Below are 21,500 nucleotides of genomic sequence, written 5' to 3'. Positions count from 1 at the left end.
TAAGTTAGCAAAACTTTTCAGTGACAGCTTTTCTCCTTAGGGAAAACAAATGTACAAAAAGGGCGTTACAGTAAGGTGAGGATTAATTGCAACTTTTCTGGCCTGTCCAGTTTATGATTTTTCAAGTCCAGCTTTGTCTCTAAATGTTTGTGTCATCACTGATTTTATGGGTATGGTTATGGGTATGTGAAGGTCAGGTTTGCATTTTGAGACTCTTTGAATTCTTTCTGCAGTTCTGAGTACCTGGAGTTCGTTTCAGGCCCTTTGTGTGTCCCTTTCATTGAAAGTCTGGGGAAGACTGAAATGGACCTTTTGAATCCAGGCCATCATAAAAGGAATGCTGTCCTGCAAAAAGTACAGGAGTGCTTGGTGGGTATGGCTGGGAGGGGTCAGCAGTGGAGGAGACACCACGAGGATGGAGAGATTCACCTTCTACATAAGTTCTTGACTTACCCATCTGTATTCTTTTGGGTTTTTTTCGTGTACTGTTTCGATATTATTGTTCGCTGCCTGAGGAAACCTTTTTACAGCTTCCTTAAAAATTTTCCTTGACTCCATCCACGTTACAAAGTGTTCTCATGAAATGTCGTTGCTGACCACAGATAACTGGCCAGGACAGCCTGGAGCTGACCAGTTTGCAGCTGGAGCTGTTCCCCTGGCTCCCAGCAGTGCCAGTCCTGCAGAGCTGTGTGTGGCACAGGAGGCTCCGTGGGAGAGGTGTTGCTACCAGGAGGATTTGGGACTTCTGCTGTCAGGGGGCTGCAGCACTCACCAGCTTTTAAGGGAAACTTATTCTTTGATGTAGCTGTGAATATTCTTGTCCTTACACATACTACCAGCTGTATAATCCCTGGTGTTTTGGCAGCTGCTTCAGAAACCCCTCAGAGCTCAGCCTTCTGACAGCAAGAGCTTGGGGCCCCTTTGCTGCCAGGGGCCAGGTGAGGGCTGTGCTGCCAGGCAGAGCTGCACCACCTCTGCAGGTGTGGGGGGGTCACATTTCCTATGTGTACTTCACTATGGAATAAAGAATAATGAGAGCCCTGAGAAGTGCTTATTAAATATCACCAATTGCAGTGCTAAAAGCAAAAAATATAAGGCAGTCTAAGCAGAAATCGTAGATGAAGTTGCCAGTGCAAACTGTTGTGTCTTTGTTCCTTAAAGGGTCACAGAGCTTAAATGAGTTGTGATGCAGCTGAGTGATGCAGGGCAAGAGCCAAGGTTAGCTCTGCCAACAGGGTAAACGCTTCTCGTTTCAGAACGGCTCTGTGGCTGATGAATATGATGTTGACCTACTTGGAAATCTAATCTGCCACTTACCTCCAGCCTTTCTACAAGGCAGAGTGTCCCTGAAGGCAATGGCAACAGCCCTCCATCAATTCAAACTCTGCCAACAGCTCAGCCACGAGCAGAAGACTGAAATTAAATACAAACTCCTTGAGTTATATGGGTAAGGTATTAAATACACCACTTTGCTCTTGCTGATGGTCAGGCCATGCAGATACCAAGCATTTGCTTTGCCCAGATGAACTGCAGTGAAAACAGCACAAAGCAGCTTCTGTCACTGGCCAAGCTTGGGGGCTTGTCCACTAGAATGACATTTCTGTTCTTGTGTGTAACGTGATAGGTGTGGAACAAAATACAACCCCAGGGACACCATGCATGACTCAAGTCCCAGAGGAAAAGGAGAGAAAGTGTAAGGAGGGGCAGGCAAACAGGCTCACTGGCCTGGCAAGAGAAAGGGTGTTACAGGCAAAGAATGGCCCAGGAATGCAAAGAATGGGAAGATGGAAGTGGGATACTCAGTGTGAGAAGACAAGTGAAGAAGACTGCAAGCATTGTGGCAATAGGAGAGAGCTAGAGAAGAAGCAGAGGGGTATAAATTCAACCATCTGAAGCAAAAAACTGGGCAGCATGTTGGGTGTCACTTGGGTGTCACTAATGGCTCTGATTAGGAGGGCGATTGGAACCACACTATGTATCAGTCCTGCAAGGGACAAAGCCATCCTCTGTCTGGCAAGAATACACTGTTTATCTCTTACACTGTCTCTTAGAAGTATCTTGCATTTGAAAAGAGAGACAGTGCATAGTTTCTAACCATCCCCTCAGACCCAAAGGCTGTCACTTGATCCACCTAATCATGTTAGATGCTCGTTCAGCTTCCTCCTAAGTCAGCATTTTCCTGGTGATAGAATAGAAATATCTTCCACCAGATCCCATCCCTGCATTGATCTTGATACAGATCGATTTTATTGAATCATGGCATACTGTGCTAAATAAGATTTTACTTTATTTTGTATCGGGTTTTTTTGAAAATATTTGTCCAGTCAAACATCCTCCTAGTGGAGCAACAAAGCAAATAAAGTTTTCTGTGAGAACATGAGCTAGTAACAGATTTGTTACTGTGTTCTATAGGCTCTTCCAGGCTGAAAATTACTTATCCAAGTGCTTTATTGTCACCCACCAAGTGGGTTGACTAACATTTGTCAGCTCTGTATGATGCTTCTCTTTTGATACCATTTTGCACGTTACTGCTGCTGCAGTATGAACCTGACAGAAAATGGTAAATTTTCTTTCAAAAAAAGAATTATTTCTCCTTGCTTCAACACTGTAATGCAAAAACCACTATGGCTCTTGAGGGAGAGCTCCATTACTGCTGCATTTGAAGGCTTTCTCTGAGTGTATTGAGAGTTCCCTAATGCCCTTTATATCACAGAGAGATGAGAAAATGCAAAATGATGCTAATAACAATGAATCATCACGTTGGCATAGAAATGTCTGTGTTTCCTATATGATAAAGTATGATAAAAACTCTGAAGTTTTAGTATCATTTTGATTGTAAACATTCTTCATTAATATAATTTTTCAAAATATTTCTTCAGCTCCTCAAACAACTGGACAGCAGCAACAACATTAGATGTTGGACCATTCATAGCTCTTCTGTCAAAGGAGGAATTAAATGTCCTTGCTGAAAAGGTATGCTTTTGTTATAACTTTTAAATTCATAAAAGGTGTTAAAATTTGAATTCGTGAATGTCACAATGCAATCCAAATCATATAATCTGAATGCTAAACCAGGTAAATAATTCTCCTGGCAAGGAACCCTGTGTTAATGTTTCACATGTTCTTGACTCCATCAAAAATTTCTGATATTTCTTCTTGAGGGTAATGTCAGTATAAAGGATTATTTGCACGTGAACAGTGATAATTGTACATTGTCACATAGAAAAAATGGGTCATTTATAGTGACACAGACTCATTTTTAGTACTTTACACCTTGCAGTTTTGTTTCCTCCATTCCCTTGCCTTCCAACCATAAAAGTTACATTTCTTATCCTGTTATTAATGGAATCATATGGATCAAATTAGCATTTACTCACATGGCCCTTTGCCCCAGGGCCAGTGTAGCACATGAATGATAACTGATGGACTCAGCATTGCACTTTGGAGTCTCTTTGCCCTCTTTAGTTCCTACAAGCTTAAAATATTTATCTATAGGAGTAAACTATACTGGAATGAGGAATTCATTCTTCAGCAGAAATATGTGAGCACAGTCAGCAACTTTTCCACTGGAGGTAAAACTTATAATTGACCAAATAGAACAGGACTCTTCAAAGGAAAGGAAGGTGTCCAGCAGGGTGGAGGAGAGAGCTCAAAAAAAGCCTGAAGAAGGCAAACAGGTTAAAGTTATTTCTCATCATTTAATTGGGTCCCTATCCTCAATTCTTACACTTGTCTGGCAAATTTAAGACAAACAAAATAAAGCCCATACAGAATAGTAAAACTCATTGTTCCAGGAGGGTCTGGACACAGACTCCAATCAGGCAGTGCTCAGGTGTTGCCAGAAACTGAGAGAGCATCCAAGAGAGAGAATCACTCAGAATTTGCTTTGTTTCTAATTTTTCCTCTCAAATGTATGCTGTTGACCTTTCAGTAGCAGCCAATTTACTCTCTTCTGAAACATCTGCACAATAGGAAGGAGGCTGAGCTGTTACTAACCCCTGATTTGCTAAGGTCTGCACAAGTCTTTCTCTGCCAAATTGGTTTGTTTTAAAAGGGAGAAAGAAGACTTATTTCTTTTTTTTTTTTTCCATTTGAAGTTCCCAGACATCATTTTACAAATAGCAAAGACAATTGGACCAGTTTCTTCAGCTGAAGAGCTTTTATCAACTGTGTTTCAGTCTGTCTCCAATGCCACTGCCAACACCCCCTCATCTCTCACCACGCCTGGTCAGTATTTGCCTGGTATCTCTGTAAAGTGCCTGGTTCACAGTGGGGCCATTTGGGGCTGTGGTGGTGCAATTCAAACAGACTTTGTTTCACTTTGTCACCAAATGCATTCTGAGAAGCTGAATAATAAAAAAAGAAAGCATTGAGTAACCTAAAGAGTTTCAGACTTTTAGCAAAAGCAGTGAGAGTCTTCATTCTGTTGCCCATAGTTGTATGATTGCTGAAATACTTAATTTCATTACAGGATTGCATGATTAGGCATCTCCTGGAATGATTCTGAGTGCACAAAGGAAAAAAAGATGAATTATTTGAATTAGAGGGTTTTGTTTATTTTTACTTTTTTTGCTTATTTTTACTTTCCTTTGTAATCTAAGTAAAAATCCTCAAATTAAAAACCTGTGAAGGTGACAAGTTACCCCTGTGCCAAAAGATTGCACGTAGTTAATCCTTTGCCAGACATGAACATATGGTGACTCGTCTGTTCCTAGAGCTGACAGTGGTGGCACTGTGTTTTTTCTGTCCAAATGGACAAAGTTTGTTATCATCTAAAAGGTATTTTAATTAGCAACCACACTAATCTATTAGAATCTCTGGTGACAAGTGGATCATTTTCTTTGGATAAGGTACATGATCTGGCTATATTCCTTTATTACAATAAATGTATTCTTTCTCTTACCTGAAATACTTGGGAACTAATACTGATAACAGTAGCAACTACCAGTGACAGAGTTCTTACATCCATGTCCACATCAAGATAAAAACAAAGGTAGTGCTTGAGGCAAGATGGAACATGCAAGGCAAAACTTGGGAATTGTGTGTCCAATGTGCTACCAGAGAGCAGTGCCAGTGCTGGAGAAAGAATTCAAGTTTCTCACCACAAGCACTGAGATGTTATAATATAGAGATGTTTTTCATCAAACTAAATTTATATCAAAGGGAAGACTGAAGTAGCATAAGATCCAGGAAGCAAAGTCAGAAGTCTAATTAGTGTTTCCCTCTGTGGTCACACCAATGTACCCGGTGTGTTACAAATAATAAAATCAACGGTTTTTCCAAGGACACGAAGTCTCAGGTTTTCATGACCTGGGGAAGGGAGCTGCACTGGGCCTGGATAGGCAGTATTTATGTGAGAAAAGCTGACCTTTTGCAGCAGGGGAAAGGGAAACGGCAGCTGCACAAGAGGGAGGTGTAAAGGGAGAGCAGAACATCAGCTGGTACAGTGGGAGCTGAACTGCATTTTCGTTTGCTCAACAGATTCAATCTTTTCAGTGTTCTATCCACTGCTGCAGCTTCCTTTGATGCAAATAAATCCCTCCTCTGCCTCCTTTCAAAGTACAAATCTACTTTGTACATCCTCGCTTTAATTTATTTGTCTGGGGGAGCTCAGCTCAGGCACAGCATCTGTGAAATTCATGCTTTTTGCTGGTAATGGCCGTATCTGAAGACATGTAGGGATTATTTGGTTTAGATAATTATTTAATAAGGTTTTCCTAAATGAGTGACAGGAGAGAGAGAGAGAGCAGTAAACAACCACATTAGGATTCTAATTTCTGCTTTCCATCAACATTAGAGGTAGATTATGCCAACAAAGACCAGGATTTGTTAAAATACACAATGGAAACTGTCTGGTTTGATCGTGCATAGGGCCAGAACCTGCCTGTAAATAAGATTTCTAAAGGCAGTTTGTCTGTCCAAACAGTTCTGTGGTGAGTGAACAGCCCTCTCCAGATCCTGACATTTTAACAACAGGCTTTGACATAAAGAACAAGCAACTGTGCTTCTCTGACACATCCAGCTCCTGTCTGCACCTTGTTTAAATGTCAGGCAAGTCTTACAAGACATACATCTTTGTCAGGGCGTTTCAGAGTAAAAGCACCTCTCCTGTTACACTGCTGGTGGATTCACTGTTGGAACGTGGAGTTCATTCAGCTGCAGCAGTTTTTGGTGAATTTTTAGAGGCTTCCACGAGGGTCATCCCAAGGATTTGCATTTCACTCTTACTGAAGCAAGGCCCCGTTTTACCTCAGAATAAGCCTGGGTTTTGATGCCTTTAAGGAATTAGACTTGAAAGAAACTTGCACTATACTGGTTATTCTCATTGCAAATGTCCAGAATTTAGTTTTATTCTGCCATCCTGCATTGTAACTGTTCTGAAATACATGTCTGCTGTTATTTTCTTGTCCAGCCTTTGGAGTGTAAAGAATATAATCAATTTCTTGCAAGTTAGGCAAATTCTAGTTTTATATCCAGGACATTAGGAATGTAAGTATTTTTTAAAATATTTCATTACAAAACAATCAATTGATCAATATCACATCATAGTCTGACACTCTCTTATATATCTATATTGGTTCAATTTATTTTCTTCAGTCTCCTTGAAGAAAACTCTTGCTATTTGACTTTTTTTTTCCAGATTGCCTGGGAACCAGAGTTCCTTCTTCAGACGAAATAATTAAATTAGCAGAAGCAAATATCTTCTGGTCAGATCAGGAACTGAAATGCATGGACCCAGGGACTTTTGACAAAAATGTGGAACTTCTTGGGACTGTCTCAGGTTTTAACAACTCCCAGCTTACTGCCTTGAAGGAAAAAGCCAAGCAGGTAACTATCCTGTCTGTGAAGGGAAATTAAATCTGTAATTTGATTTGCTCTTATTGAACTATGCAGCTCTAAAATAACTGTGCTATGTCAATGTCACTGCTGCTGCAAGAATATCTATGGTTTATTGGAAAAATAATATGAGATGGTGATAGAAGACTATTGCCCTTGCTTCAGAGTCAACAGGCAAGTAGTTCTGAGCTATTGGCAGCTGGAAAAGTTAAATGTTTTTACTTTTGAATTAGTTTTCTGTTTGTTCCTCACTTTTGTTTCATAAATGAAAAATCAGCAAGCAGCACTAGGGGCTGTTGATTGCCCTGCTGGGAGTTCAGCTTGGCATGTTAAACTGTCTACATCGGTGTTAAATATAGCTTACAGTGGTGTAAAACCAAACTGACTGAAAGAGACTGCTATTAGCTGAATAAAGCTCGCTCTCCCACCTTCTTGTCACAGGCAGGGACAGACAGACCCATCTGTGGGAAATTTTAGGGAGAAAAAAGACCCCAACTGCATTTAGTCTGTCTTTCCTGGGAGTGCACTCAGGACGGGGCTGTGCTGGGGGCAGGTCAGCAGTGTCTGTATCTGGGGCACAGCACCAGCACAGTGTCTGGGCTCTGAGCAGCCCTGCCTTGGCCTGCTGTGGGCTGGGAGAGAAGTCAGAGCTCGCTCCATGCCTGTTGTTGATGTTGCACTTCTCCCTGGGGGAGGAAAAGCCTCAGGGTGCAGTAAGACAAGTTGTTTTGGTCGCAGGAGACCCAGAGGTGAAGAGGTTACCATCCCCAGCCTGTCTTCAGCTTCCTGTCACCAGCATCTGCTGGAGGTTATCTGCTCTCTGCTTCCATCTCTTCATGGCCACTCTGTAATCCCCTTCTGTCAAAATGATCCAACATTTTAAAAGTCCTTTTTAGGTTCCATCAGATCATTCTGACAGAATGAGGTTGGGGAGCATCTACAAGTGCAGTTGGCTGCAAGTAGTACAAGTGCAGAGGCTTGGAGATCTTGAGGGATGTGACCTCTGGAGGAAAGCAGGAGCAGGGGACAACTCCTTAAACCAGCAACTGCAGCCACAGTAGTGGAGCTGAAAATGGACTTTGGGTAGGTAAGGCCAACAATGCAATTTTTAGCAGTGAAGCTCAGCTTTTAAAGCACCAGAACTGTAGGTGCTTGAAGAGAAGTGGCACTGACCAGATTCCCAAAGCAGGTGGTGACTCTGCAGTTGTGTCTCTGCTGCCTTGCTGCAGTAGGACAACAGGCATCAAATGCATCCTTCTCAGAAAGCTTCCCTCTGTCAGCACAGAGACCTGTGTAGAAAAACGGGAAAAAATGTAATCCCAGAAGGAAATTAAAAAAGTGTTCCACTGAGATAGTGGGAACTAAAATATTTTACAGCACTGCAACATATTGGTGTATTTACAGAGTGGTATATGTTGTAGGGAAATTGCCAGCAAGGTTAATACCCTCTCATTCTGGCTCTATTCAGTTCAAAGGTACACAGAGCTGTAGGGCACTAAATGGAATTATATTCTGTGTGTGAGTGTTTGTAAGACAGATTGCTTTTAGGTTAAGGCAGACTTCCTATATATTAATTTGCAAAATGCAACATGATGTTACACTGAACATGAAGCATCAGAAATCAGACAGTACAGGCAAAGCTCTTTGAAATTATGTGCTGTTATGTTATTAACTAAAGGGCATCTTTGATTAAAGGTTTCATTAAGCCTGCTTTAATTTCTTCTAAATTGATTGATTTCCCCTAAAAGAAAATGCATACTCTACTCATTGTTCCAAACTAATACAAGAAGTCTAGATATCAGATTGTGTCTTAATGAAAGTAGGAAGCTTAGCTCACTTGTAAGTGGAAGGTCTCCCAGCTCTGCAATAGTGACAGATGTATGGATCTGTGGTGCCCAGGTGAATGAGGACAAAGGAGTGTTTCAGTTTCATGTATTGTGTTATTTATTTCAATATGCCTGAGAATTTACCCAGCACTGTCAGATAATACTATTTATGAAGTACTTCAAACTCTGCAGTTGATGACCTAGATCAGGACAGAGACACAGGACATTTTTTCCTGCATGTGTTTCCTGTATCTCTTCAGCTAGAGAATTAGGAGCTTTAAAATTGGGCTAGAGCTTTTTACTGTCTATTTTCTTTGGAAGGGATTGACATTTCCCAGGCTTAGATCCTTTGTGTGTTTCTTTATGACATCGTAAAACCAACATAAAAGGTCTGTGGAAACTCAGTTGGGAGGTGCAGGTCCAGCAACGTGTCTCTTAAACAAATCCTTAACCTGAGGGTCACAGTTGGGAAAAGCACCTCGGCAGCCCTGATATGCACCTTGGTATGAACAGCAGAGAGTCTGCACCTCTGTGTAAGGAGTACTTAATTCCAGAGATTCAGATTCCAGAGCCCTGCTTCTATATTTTATGGAGGTTGTACAGATTCATAAGTATCTGGAGGTGCAAACACTCTTTAGTAGGCAACTGCAGATAGTCTTCAGCAAGTCCTTAGTAGCTCTGTCCTTTCTAATTTTTTGGACAAAACTTAAATTGTAGCTATCCTGAAAATGGAGTAAATATTTTCATGAATCAGACAGCATGAACCACCACCTTAGCCCAGCATTGGGCTTTTAGTTTTTATTTTCTAAGTAAAGTTAGAAGCACAGTCTTGTACTAGAAAACTGTCATGTATTGACTGACATAAAGGAGAGTTGCTGAAGTACATGAGAGCTTTAAAGTGAGATTTTTTTTATTTTTTTTTTTTAATTATGCCTGTCTTGTTCAAGTCACTTCCTCCAGCCAAAACCCAGTGTCTTTTTCTGTAAAGGCAATTGGCCACATCCGGAGAGACACTGACCACCGACTACCCTCTTCTGTCATTGCCAACTAAATGTAACTGATAGTTCTGGCCTCTGAAAGTTCAGTTCTTGATGGACTTTTTGTATTCTTTATTCAGGCAGACCTTTTCTGAAATAAAAATTTCCTTAGGGTTGATCTGTGACAGCTTTTCAATCACTGCAACTTTACCGCAGATGAAGTTAAAAGCAGGGGAACTTGTCCATTTAAATACATTGGTACTGATTTGGAAGAGACCCTGCTTATTTCTTTCATTTTTCACAAAGCTTTATAAGTTTAACTGTATCTGTACAATCACATTTAAGTTATTTTTTATTTTAATGTTGTATGAACACAAGTGAGAAATCAGAACTTTAGGAACTGGCTATTTATCTGTATTACCCAATTCTCCACTTTGATTTCTGCTTTCTTTGTCAGTGACTGAGCCGTGGTGACTGGTCACAAAAGCAATTTAAAGTCAGTTCCCCAGAGTGATTGCAGCTGGGTAGAAGCCTGGGTAGTCCAGATACTGCTTTTGTGGTAGCAGTGTAACAGTGTGGATCTAGGCACAGATTCCCATTTTTAATGGTTTTAGTGGTTTTGCTCCTACAGCCACACTTCCAGCAGTCCCTGTTCTGACTTATCAACAAGGCCAAGCTGTAAAAATTGCAGCATTTTTAGATAAACTAAGCATAATTGGTGTAGAACCTCAAAAACCTTCACAATACCTAAGCTCTGCTTTTTGTGTGCAACAAGGAATACTACAGGTTTTGTGACTTTTAAAACAAGGGGTTTGAGAATGCTGTATAGAGAAGAAGACTCCTAATGGCCTAACAGACATTAATTAATCTCTTTTAAAGGTTTGGGGGTTGCTGCCTGACTGGAAGAGTTACCACATTGTTTCCCTGGGCCGCATTGCTCTGGCCCTCACTGAGCACGAAATCCAGGAGCTGGATTTGCATTCCATCGACACTGTTTCTGTACTTAGTCAGCAAACAGAGTGGACTCTTACCCAGGTAAGTATCTTATTGAATGTACTCCTGGTGAAGGACTCTGGCTTCACACCCTTTGGGACTGAAGTCCTGGAATGGCCTAGGAAACAGATCCAGGGACCCACACTGCTCCCTGCTGCTCTCCTGCAGCTGGGACCCTGGTGGAAGTGGGCAGGTGGGTCAGCACTGGTGTCTGCCTGGTGCTGGCTGCCCTGGTGAGGTGGCCAAGAGGACATCAATCACTGTTAACTGGGGTGCTGACGAGTGTGTTCTTTAGCACTTGCCCACTAAGTAGTAGAAAGAGGTCAGCAGCTCCTCTCACACTGGCCCTGGAACAGACACTACAGCTGGGAGACGCCAGTCCTTCCTAACTAAAGTAACCACTGCAGAGGTGGTGTGCTCTCAACCCCAGCAACCATTGCTCTAGATCCTGTTATTAGCAAATATGCTCCTCTCATCTTTCTTTCCTCGAATTCTAGTTATGTCAATGGGACTTTCACAGTAAGAGTTAAAAGCTTTTATTTGTATATGCAATTAGCAGCAGCAGATTTCTGACTTTGTGGCCCTTACCATCAGGGTTCTGTGGTTGCACAGTGGCAGTTTTGGCATAATATCACAAATCTGTTTAATAGATTCCTGTTCTGAAGAGCATCATCCGAAGGAAGCACTTGGGAGGATTTTATACAATATCAGTTTTCTTTTGAAGTTTCCTGCTGTCAGTAAGAATAGCTGGTTAAGGGATCCTGCCTACCTTCAGTTGTCTAAAAGTCAGGCAGCTACTTTAAGCCTCATTTGAGGCTCAACATTGTGGATAAATAAGGAAATCTTGGAAGATGCTTGTTTCTTCCACTGACCTTGGAGGATGCCTTTGGCTTGAGCTAGACTCACAGTTTTTAAATGGTTAGTTTGGGACGAGCACAGTTCTAAATTACTTTGGCTTGCAAAGGCACTTTGATACCAACATCCCATTCATATCTGAAAATCATTCTTAAAGAGAGGTCACCACCTATATATGACACTTAAATAAGACAAGGCAACCTGAATATTAAAACAAATAAAAACTACATATTGATCCCATTAGTATTGTATGTTTTCTTCTAGCAATTTAACTGATTTGGGCATTTCTGCTGGCAATCCAATGCCCATTTCTTCTGGTGTAGGGTTTCCTTGTGACCTGGCAGAGGAGGTACAGAGTGTTTTCACACCATTTGTAGTTGGGAAGTGGTTGTGTAACAGTGCCCTGTTTAAGTGTCACATATAGGTGGTGACAGTGCTCCTCCTGAAGGCTGTGGCCATACATTGGGGAGGCTCAGGATATATATTTATGCTCCAGAGCTTCTGGGAAGCTCTGAAGCTTCTAATAACAAAACCTTCCATTCTATTTACTCTGTTCATGCTTACTGTCTCACTGCTTTTGTAGGCAAGATCTATTTTGGAAGGGTTTCTAGAAGACTCTGGCCAGACCATCAGCACACTGAAAAGCTTTGATTTAGTTGGATTAGGAGCTATTCTCTGTGCTTTGAACTCCACAGAAATCATGTCCATAAGGACTGCTGAATTCAGGTACTGCACTTTATACTTAATGAAATATTTATTAGTGTCTCTATTGATAAAATTTATTGTCCCATTTTTGTTCTGTCAAGATTTTCAGAGCCCAAAGGACACCATTTTACATTTTAAATGTTTTTAGAAAGGCAATAACTGTTATGGAAAGCGTACAGCAATTGTTTAAAACATGTTCTATTTTAGGTTCCCTCTGCCATTTATATCCCACTATTTAAATATTGCATTGAGAAATCCAGGATTTTGCTTAAAGCCTTAAACTTTTGTATGCAATTTGTGCACATATATTTTAAATTGACAATTGGGTTCAACAGTCATCTTACAGCAGACTATGCATGTTCCAGGCATATTTAGCACTGCATGTTGACTGCAGCATGTAATGTTGCCCTTGTTGCCTTTTGCAGTGCTGCAGTTGCAAGAATTGGCCTGTTGGTTTGTAGCACCCCTGTTCTGAGGCAGTTTAAGAAGATGACAGAATCTGTGTTTGGTGCTGCTACCAGCTGGAATGGCTCTGTCTTACAGGAAATTGGTGCTATAGCAGGTAACAAAATTCAGGCTCCAGATGGTGTTGGTTGTGAAGTCTTGTTATTCAGCTTTAAGAGACAGGTTCACATAGCAGTGAATTTTTCTAGACTGGCAAAAGACATTTCTTCCAGAGAGGAGTCACCTGCAGGGATGGACATCCAGCAATTTCACTGGCAATAAGGAAAAGTTGTGGTATTCTCCATAGGGTTCTCTCTCATCCAGTCAAACTGACCTTGGGAAGCACAGCCTGAAGTCTCTTGGGTCCTGTAAGTTGGAAGGGGTAAATCAAAGAAGGCAAAACCAACCAGGATTCCAGAGACACTCTTTGTGCACCAGGCTGCTACAGGAGTGGCTGCACTGGGTCGGAGCAGTGCTGACACAGCATCCTGCCTCCAACAGGGGAAAGAATGGGCTGCCCAGGGAACAGCAAAAGGGCAGGACTGGCCTGCAGTGACACTTCTCCAGAGTGCTCTCACAGCCTCGGAGGCTCCCTGAGCCAGGGGTCACACACCATTTTGTTCATGGATTTGTTTCCCTGTGATCGTTTAACTGCACATTGAACTCCCATAAATTTTAGCATCCCTGATGTCTGTGGCAATGATTCCACACTGGAACTACCTAATGGCTGAAGAAGTAGCTCCCAGTGCATGATTATGCTCCCTAATCTTGCATCAGAAGGGGCTGTAACAAACATTCACTAATAACACTGTTTATTATTTTATTGACTTTAATCATTCTCTTTTCCAAGATAAAATAACTTGGGTAGAGCACATTCCATACAATGGTTAAGGTCAGATGATCTGTAATGTTGAAAGATAATGAAAAACAAACAAACAAAAAGAGAACCAGTCTCTCTCTCTATAACGCCCTGTAATAAACTATTTATTAGATATTTTGTATAAATGCTTAAAACTTGTATTAGCTTAAAAAATAAATCTAATAAAAAGAACATTAACTGAGTTTTGTTCCTATGGTTTGGGTTTTCTAGGTGGTTTGAATGAGGATGAATTAAAAGCTTTTGATAAAACCTTGATGCCGTATTTCCAGCCAGAAGCAGTGAGACATATACCTCCTGAAATTTTCCAAGTAAGAGCTCTGTTATGAAGAAGTGACTAAATTTCTATCATTTTTACTCTACTATAAATAAACTGCAGCACTGATTTATAGGTTTTGGGTTTCAGCAAAAATTTCTCTGTGGTCTGTTAAGTGAGAAACCATCAAGGATCTGAAACATTAACTTCGAGCTGTATCACCTGTACTTGTGATGAAATATGCTGGACAAGCTTTATTTATTATTCAGAATGCATCCCAAAGAAAAAGCAGGGAACACACTCTCTTTTTAGCAGTATTGTATTAAAATCTGGGTTTTCTTCTCTGTTTATTAACATTTGCAAGGGTGCTATAACAGCTACAAATTTCTCTGCTGAGTGTGTAAGAGCTGTTTTATTAACCTAAAATCTGGCAGCATTCCACTGAGTTAGCTCTGACAAAACAGATTGTACAGACAGATACAGATCGGAAAGGAATTACATCTAATTACAGCAGTTCTGAATGTGGACCAGAAATTAGAACAGGGATCTTGAGATCATTGCCCCAGACTTTATTTGACTTAGTGACAAGATTAATATTCTGCCTAGGCTGGTCTCTCTCAGATGCTCAGGCAAGCAATGTACTTATGGGCAGATGAGCTAAACAGATAGTTAACTGTGTCAGCTCCCATAAAAGAGAAAAACTCCTTGAACACTGACTGTTCTGCACAGCACCACTGACAGTTTAGATAAGCCTGAAATGCCCTCAGTGAAACTATTTCTTTGAAAAACAGATCTATAGCATCTTGTAGAGTTTCCATCAAATAGCAGAGATTTCTGTTTGTGAGAGTGGTAATGATACTACAAAAAGTGCTTAACAAATAACAGGGCACCTTTTTGGAAGAGTTTTCTGTGTTTGAAAGACTCAAAGCAGATTTTGGTTTCACTCAGGTTTTGTATGGCTTCCTTTTGCAGCTGTATATATTATTCAGATTTTTATTAATGAAAAATTGCATTGTATTATGGACTTTAACTGAGTTAAAAGGAAGCTCAATTCAAAATCGGACCTGTAGGTATTGACATGAATTTGCTCAGTTTAAACGAGCTCACCTTTGGCAGACAATGAAAAATGGGCAAGGATTTGCTCCATCATCTGACCTACTTGGAAGGGGAATTTTGTCTTCCCAAAGTAGAACCTGGATGCAGAATTGTTGCAGGAAAGAAGGCTTGTTGTGTAGGAGGGTTAAAATGCTTATGGCTGCAGAATGTTAACTAGAAGCAAAGCAATCCAGCATGCCCAATAATGCACACTGGGTAATTGCTATGTGATATAATTACTGTAAGATTATGATTGCCATGTTTAATTTTTAAATTTAATATGACCAAACTGGGAAGATTTTCAATCTAAAAGAGAAAATTGGATAATGAGATTAAAGCATGGGGTTTTTTCATCTCATTGCTCTACTGCTAACTATAATCAAAGGTCAAATGTCGGTTCAAGTGAGGTTGCTCAGGAGCAGATGTAAGAGGAAGCAAATGAAAACACAAGAGGATGCACAATGCCATCAGTCTTTGAGCAAAATCAGAAAAGAAATGGCTGGAAAATTAAACTCCAACAAAATATTGAAGAAATGTCCAATACAGTGCTGGCATAGAAAGCTTCTCAGGCTGTCAGCTCCCAGCATCAAAGAGAAAAGTGAAGGATAGATGAGTGATCAGGGAAGTAAATGAATACAGAGGATTTTTTTAAGCTCTATTGAGCTCTTTTATAGCAACACAATGTTGAAGGCTACTGTCCCTCATTCCAAATGCAAGACTGTGCTGACTTCTGATTCCTTACCTGCCTTCTATAACTGACAGCCTAAACCAGTTTTTCTGTCTTTTATTCCTCCCAGGCATTGTCCCCAGAACAAATAGCAAACCTGGGCCCTGAAAATGCCGCCATGGTTACGGGATCACAGCGGGAGCATCTGGATGCATCACAGCTCCAGAGCCTGAGGCTGGCGCTGGACGGAGCCAGGACCAGCCCCCCCGAGGCACAGAGCAGTGCAGGATCATCCACCCAGGAGGTGCAAACCCCAGCTCCAAGTGGTGAGTGGAGTCTCTCCCTCCTCCTGCTCAGGGGAAGGGCACACACCAGTGGGGTGTCTCAGCACCCAGCAGGGCCAGACCTCTGTTGTGAAGGTGGGTTACAGGGAGTTTACTAATCAGCTTTTTCAGTCATGCCTCAAACCAGAGGCCTGACCAAGACAAACAGCCAGGACATTGTTGGACTTACCCAGAGCACGAGGTAATGGAGGAAGGCTGTCAGGTGGCATTAGCAGCTCTCTGCTGCTGGTAGCATTACACTGTGCTAAGCACTAACTTGTGTAAAATGGAGTCTGAAACAGTGAGCTTTTCCCTCTCCTTCCTTCCCATATTCTTTACCTAAATTTAAGGCAGGACTCTCTGTCTCTGGCCTTCAGGGCACAACCTTTACCTGCAGCACAACATGGTTTGCAGAGCTGCAAGAGTTCCCTTGCAGGAGGTAGCATTGGGGTGGATTAGCATCTTTATCCAGACTGTAGGACCCACTGAATGCTTTTTCCTGCTGTTCCCATCTTATTTGGAATTAAAGCCTATTAGCACCTGTGCTTCAGAGGTTTAACCTCTTACTTCTCCATATTGCAGTTTATACAGGGCAAGTTACACTGTTTAATGGGTGTGTTACAGTGAGGGAGAGTGTGCACATAGTCAAGCCAAGGCTGAGAAATTATCCCTGTCAGATAGCAAATATTGTTGTTTCCTGTGACACCAGTGAGACATAAGCTGTTGAAGAAGAGAGAGGGAAGCTGAAGTGCTAAAACAGGAGTGAGGGGAAATAAATTCCTATGATGCCCTTGCTGGAATTAGAGCAGAGCTTCCCGGAAGCACCTGGAAGGTGCTCTCAGCCCAGCTCCCTCCCACGAGTGACCTGTTCCTCCTGGAGATATGCCAAAGGGAGGAGTTTCCTGGGTAAAAACAACCTGAGTTCTTGAGCTTCTTGTTCACTGTTGCTGTCTCTAGAGAGTACCACCCTATGAAATGCTTCTTTTTGGAGCTGTGGATGTTAAACTGGAAGTTGCAGTTCTGGCCAGTGATGTCTTTTGAGCAGCTGAATGCAATGAGGACTCAGCTGGTGGAATTTGCTGCACCTCTTTGGGGTGGTGTAGATAAGACTGTACTAGACCTGAACTTTAGTGTGACACTAAGACATAATGGTTTCTGCCTTCCAGGTGCTCCTTGTTTGAGCAGCTCTAGCATCTGGTTGTGTGCTGTGCTTACACTGAGCCTGCCTTTCTGAACCCAGATTGTGAATCTGGAGGTAAGTTATATTTTCAGTAAGAGGTAACTTTAGAACAGAAGTATCATTCACCTGTAACAGTGAAGGGAGGACTGTGGGACCCTCTTCTTGCTTTGAATACAGAGATAACAATGTCTGAATGATTTTTCTGTATTACAAAGGTGTCTTGTACCTCCGTTAGACTATCTCTGAATCTAATCAAGGGCAAAGCACTTTATCTTATCTTTATTGTAAAGCCAAACATAACAAAAGTATATTTAAAATTCCATGTAACACCAATCCATTACTGCATTGTTACTTGGCACGTGTTCTTGGTATTAATCTGGTTTGCCTGCTCCAGTCTATTTATAAGACTTTATTCCACAACCACTTCGATAATCTCCATTTAAAAGAATGTTGCCATTAACTTTCATTGGATTTTAACATTTTGACATGCTAAATTCTAATGAGAGCACTGGTGGGCTTAAGTTAGAGATTCCAAATAAACAAACTAAATGCTTAAGTATTCTAACTTAGTCTTTAAGCCTGCAAAGCAAGGTATGTCAAAAGACTTAATATTTTTCTTTGGTTTTTGATTTTCAGAGTCCTGGAGCTTACAAAAGATATGCTAGAGAAAAAGAGTTTCAGCTCAGCATGAACAGTAGAGTCAAGAGGCTCTGAGACTTCTGAGTGTAAAGTGATTAATTTTTTAAAAGCAACACACTCATCTGCCATCATGCTGAGAATTATCTCCTTTCCATACCTTTACCATTAGCAAGTAACTCAGTATCCCTCCAAATACTTCAAATTTCAAAACTGAAATGGTCTATCTGCCTCATGAGAAAATCACTGAAAAATAAGATTATGTGTGGGGAAGGAACCTGAATGACCTGGGGGCAAGTAACAGGGGACTGCTATTTGGAGGCTTATGTCTGGTACCCAGTGCTTTTTACATGGGCTAATTTGTCCACTCTGTTGTACCAATCTGTTGGGTTTTCTTCTTCTACTTCAAGTGTACATTCCCTGGACAGGGGCGATCCTTCTGTGTGATGTAGTAGAAACTGCACTAAAAGTTACTACTATTGCAATAAAATAACTTCTGGGCTGCTGGTTTAAATCTTGCTCAGATAAGAAGTGATAACACGTTTTTAGAATTTAAGCACCTGCACCTGTAGTTCCCCATGGCTGTTTGTGTTCGACACAGAACTGGTGACACTGAGGGCATTGGCAATATATTAGTATTTCATGTGAAAAAATGCACCATGGAAACCTGCTTGTGTTCATCAAGAGACAGTCCTTTCACTTCAGGCAGGGTTGAAGTGTACATCTGGGAATGCTAAGGGAAAACTGTGCACTGGGTCTACATACTACTAAGACTGTCAAGCTTCTGCATGTAAACATACATTTTGATGCTGCTCATCATGATTTTATGCCAAGAATTCATGGTACAGTTTTCCATTTTGCCATTTAAAAAGTCTTTATCTTTTCTAGATTAAAGAAGGCAATACATAGACTGAAAAGTTTAGCTTTTTTACTCAGGGCTGTACTGCAGTAAATGCCTTTCCAGCTGTTATTTGTGCTTCTTTGTGGCAAAAATTACGTCTGGATTCTCAACCCTGAAAGCATAACTGAAGTTTTGCTGAGATGGGGAAGCAATAGGAGTGGGCTGAGAGGGAGAGCTTCAGGGAAGAGTCTTGCTGCTTTGCTGCTGCTGGGGAAGGTGAATGTGAGCTGATGCTGCTGTTGGGAATAACAGTTCCCACCACAGTCCCATAGATTCTGTAATTCCTGCAGCAGCAGGAGCCAACCTGATTTTCAGGGCTTTGTTATTGGCAAAGTAGGAGTGAGAGCATGGCCATTTTCACCCCTCCTCTCCCTCTCCCCCTTCAGCAATCTGCTGCCTTTGCCTGTAACCAGCCCTGTCAGGTGTGACATGATGTTACACATAATACTACAAGCTTTAGTTCTGCATTTTATAAGCAAAGAACTCTTGATTGTTGCAAACTGCCTGGCACCTTTTTCTCTAATGCTAATGGTAAGATTCCAGCTTTTCCCACCGTGTTTCCTTTTCTGCATGTGAACAGTAGATTGCAACATTTATTTAAATAGAAAGAAATTTGTTTTATCAATCCCAGCAAATACTTGTGAATGCCCACTAAAACTGAAAAATACTTCAGTGGGTCAAAGACCTTATAAAGATTTATCTGTGTTTTCACATTAAAAATTTCCACCTCACTTATATGTGAAAGTACCAAAAGGTTGTTTGATTTCTAGAAATTGCCTGACTTGAATTCTGTGTGCTCCTCAGTGAAGATGCAGGAGAGTGTTTTCATGTCAAGATGACAGTCAGCATTTCCAGTTCAGCTGCCTAAGTCAGATACGTGCCTTAGCTATAGCAAGCACTTCAAAAATCTATAGGAGCTGAAAAGGATCTTCTTCTGTCAATAAAATGTACCTGGGAGTGATTCCGTCTGCAATCATGGGAGTCAGAGTTTAGCTTTTAATTGGAGCAGGAGTGAGCTCTTTGTTTTGTGCCATCTGTGCTGTAATTTCTTTCAAGCACAAGTGCTTTTAAATAGCTGAACTCCTTGATTACTTATATATTTTATTAAATTAATAATTCTGTTAAGAACTTTGGCATTGCATTTGGTTGAAGATGCATCTATTTCTTACAAGAGTAGTGTAGGAGGGGTAAATGGGGAGCACCCACTTAATGTCCTTATTAAGAGATTACAAATCCTATTTGGTTCATGAGATGGTGTGAGCATCTTGGATGGCGAGTATTTTAGAAAAGGAATTTTACTCTTGCCAATGAGTAAAGGTGACTGATGGAAAAGCCCATTCTACAAAATCTGTGTTTCATGAGACACCTCCCTCAAAACTGTTGAAACTGAATTTCTGTGGGAAGAATAGATGGAAAGGAGAGAGAGGCATGGAGAGCACTAGTATGCATGGTATGTAATCCATGTATGTAATCTGCTATCCATTCACAATCCAGCACACTCCCATGGCTAAGAGGAAAATGAAACATGTACGCTTTCCTTTTTATTCCTGTGAAACAAACCACAGAACCCCTTCATGCAGATAGCCATTATCCACAGGATCCAGTCATGTGGATCTGTCCCCTGTGCAGATGTATACAACATACAACATGCATGTGATCACTTTTACTGCAATGCATTCATGGGAAAAATGTCTCAGAGTCTCTCTCTTTTCCCATGATCAGGATTTGGGGGAAGAATATACTAAAGAGAAATGTTGTGTAAAGATTTCTTTGACTCCTAAAGAAATGTTGCTGTTTGTTGTAGATGTGGGTAACGTTTGTTTAAACCAAGCTTAATTTTTCCTATATTCTTTCTAGTTCTTTTAGTTCTTTGAGAATGAAAAAAAGTAATCAGATTTGGTCATAAATCTGCTGTTGAATATATATCATGACAATAATTTTACTTACTCCAGTCCACTTGTGACTCCTCTGATGGTTGCTGGGCAGTGCTGTACATACTGTGAGATGTCCATCCAACTCTTCACAGCCTGACCTAACTCTGGTGTAGGCCTGGCTCTTCTGGGTGTTGTGAGCCATGTGACAGGTGCCCCTATCTGCCAGTATGTACAAGGAGGTATTTAATTTAATTCCTTTGATTGGAATTAAGAGGTTAACAGATGGGAAGAAATACTGTGTTGGCTGATTATTTCAGTGCCTGATACCTTTATAGTCAGAATTGTGTTTAGAAAAAAGAGGGGGACTACTGGTTCTGGATCATCAGTAGGGAAAATATCTCTGTGACTTGGTACTGAGGCAAATGCCACATTTGTGGTATCTTTAAAATCCCTGAAGGTGAAAAAACAACTACCCATCCCCAGTGTCTGAAAACTGTCTCTGTTAAAGCTGGCATTATGGCTGTTGTCAGGTTTTGTACAGTATATGGAATGTTTCACTCCCAGTGATCCCAATCTGTCACATCAGAGCTAACCAGCTCTTCAGGGTGAGGCTCTAAAGATTCTGCTTCAAAAAAAAAAAAAAAGGAAAGGCACCCTTCCTTAATTTTAAGAAGCTCTTTTTGCCTCTGTATAATCTGCTCAATTATGTACTGCATTATGGCAGATTTAGCTTATCAATTGACTGCTGCCCCCAGGGACCATCCCCACCTCATTTATTTTCCAGTAACACAAATTGCAGCCCCATCATATTGGACTGGGACCTTTTCAGAGTCCCACTGACTGCCCACCTTGGAGGAGATGCGAGACATGCCCCAAGGTGTGCCAGCCAAACCCACCTGGGTCTATGGGAGAGGTCTGACTCGCTCCAAGGACACTCAGAAATAAGCAAGGAATCCAACAGTCGCCTGGAATGTGTCACTTGAGCAGGTAACTGGCTGTAGAGCACGTGCTGGTATTTTGGCTCGTGCTGTGTTGTGGTTATAGACACCACATG

General features: G+C 41.2%; 1 protein-coding gene across 1 annotated transcript in view; it reads left to right on the top strand.

Moving 5' to 3' along the window:
* The window catches only part of OTOA (otoancorin), a 32,614-nt gene extending 12,907 nt beyond the window's left edge, over positions 1-19,707 (top strand). Inside the window, exons 18-29 of the mRNA XM_018067718.2 lie at positions 234-369; positions 1,257-1,447; positions 2,880-2,973; positions 4,098-4,227; positions 6,641-6,828; positions 10,520-10,675; positions 12,072-12,214; positions 12,619-12,755; positions 13,728-13,825; positions 15,663-15,858; positions 17,022-17,110; positions 17,672-19,707. Of these exons, the coding sequence (XP_017923207.1) occupies positions 234-369; positions 1,257-1,447; positions 2,880-2,973; positions 4,098-4,227; positions 6,641-6,828; positions 10,520-10,675; positions 12,072-12,214; positions 12,619-12,755; positions 13,728-13,825; positions 15,663-15,858; positions 17,022-17,089 (1,537 nt within the window). The 3' untranslated portion in view covers positions 17,090-17,110; positions 17,672-19,707. The remainder of the gene's footprint in view (positions 1-233; positions 370-1,256; positions 1,448-2,879; positions 2,974-4,097; positions 4,228-6,640; positions 6,829-10,519; positions 10,676-12,071; positions 12,215-12,618; positions 12,756-13,727; positions 13,826-15,662; positions 15,859-17,021; positions 17,111-17,671) is intronic.
* The last annotated feature ends 1,793 nt before the right edge of the window (positions 19,708-21,500 follow it).

This window comes from Manacus vitellinus, unplaced genomic scaffold (genome assembly GCF_001715985.3).
Source record: "Manacus vitellinus isolate BGI_N305 unplaced genomic scaffold, ASM171598v3 scaffold_12_pilon, whole genome shotgun sequence".
Taxonomy (NCBI): Eukaryota; Metazoa; Chordata; class Aves; order Passeriformes; family Pipridae; genus Manacus; species Manacus vitellinus.
Note: the sequence above shows the minus strand (reverse complement) of the source record. Positions and strands in the feature narration are given on the sequence as shown.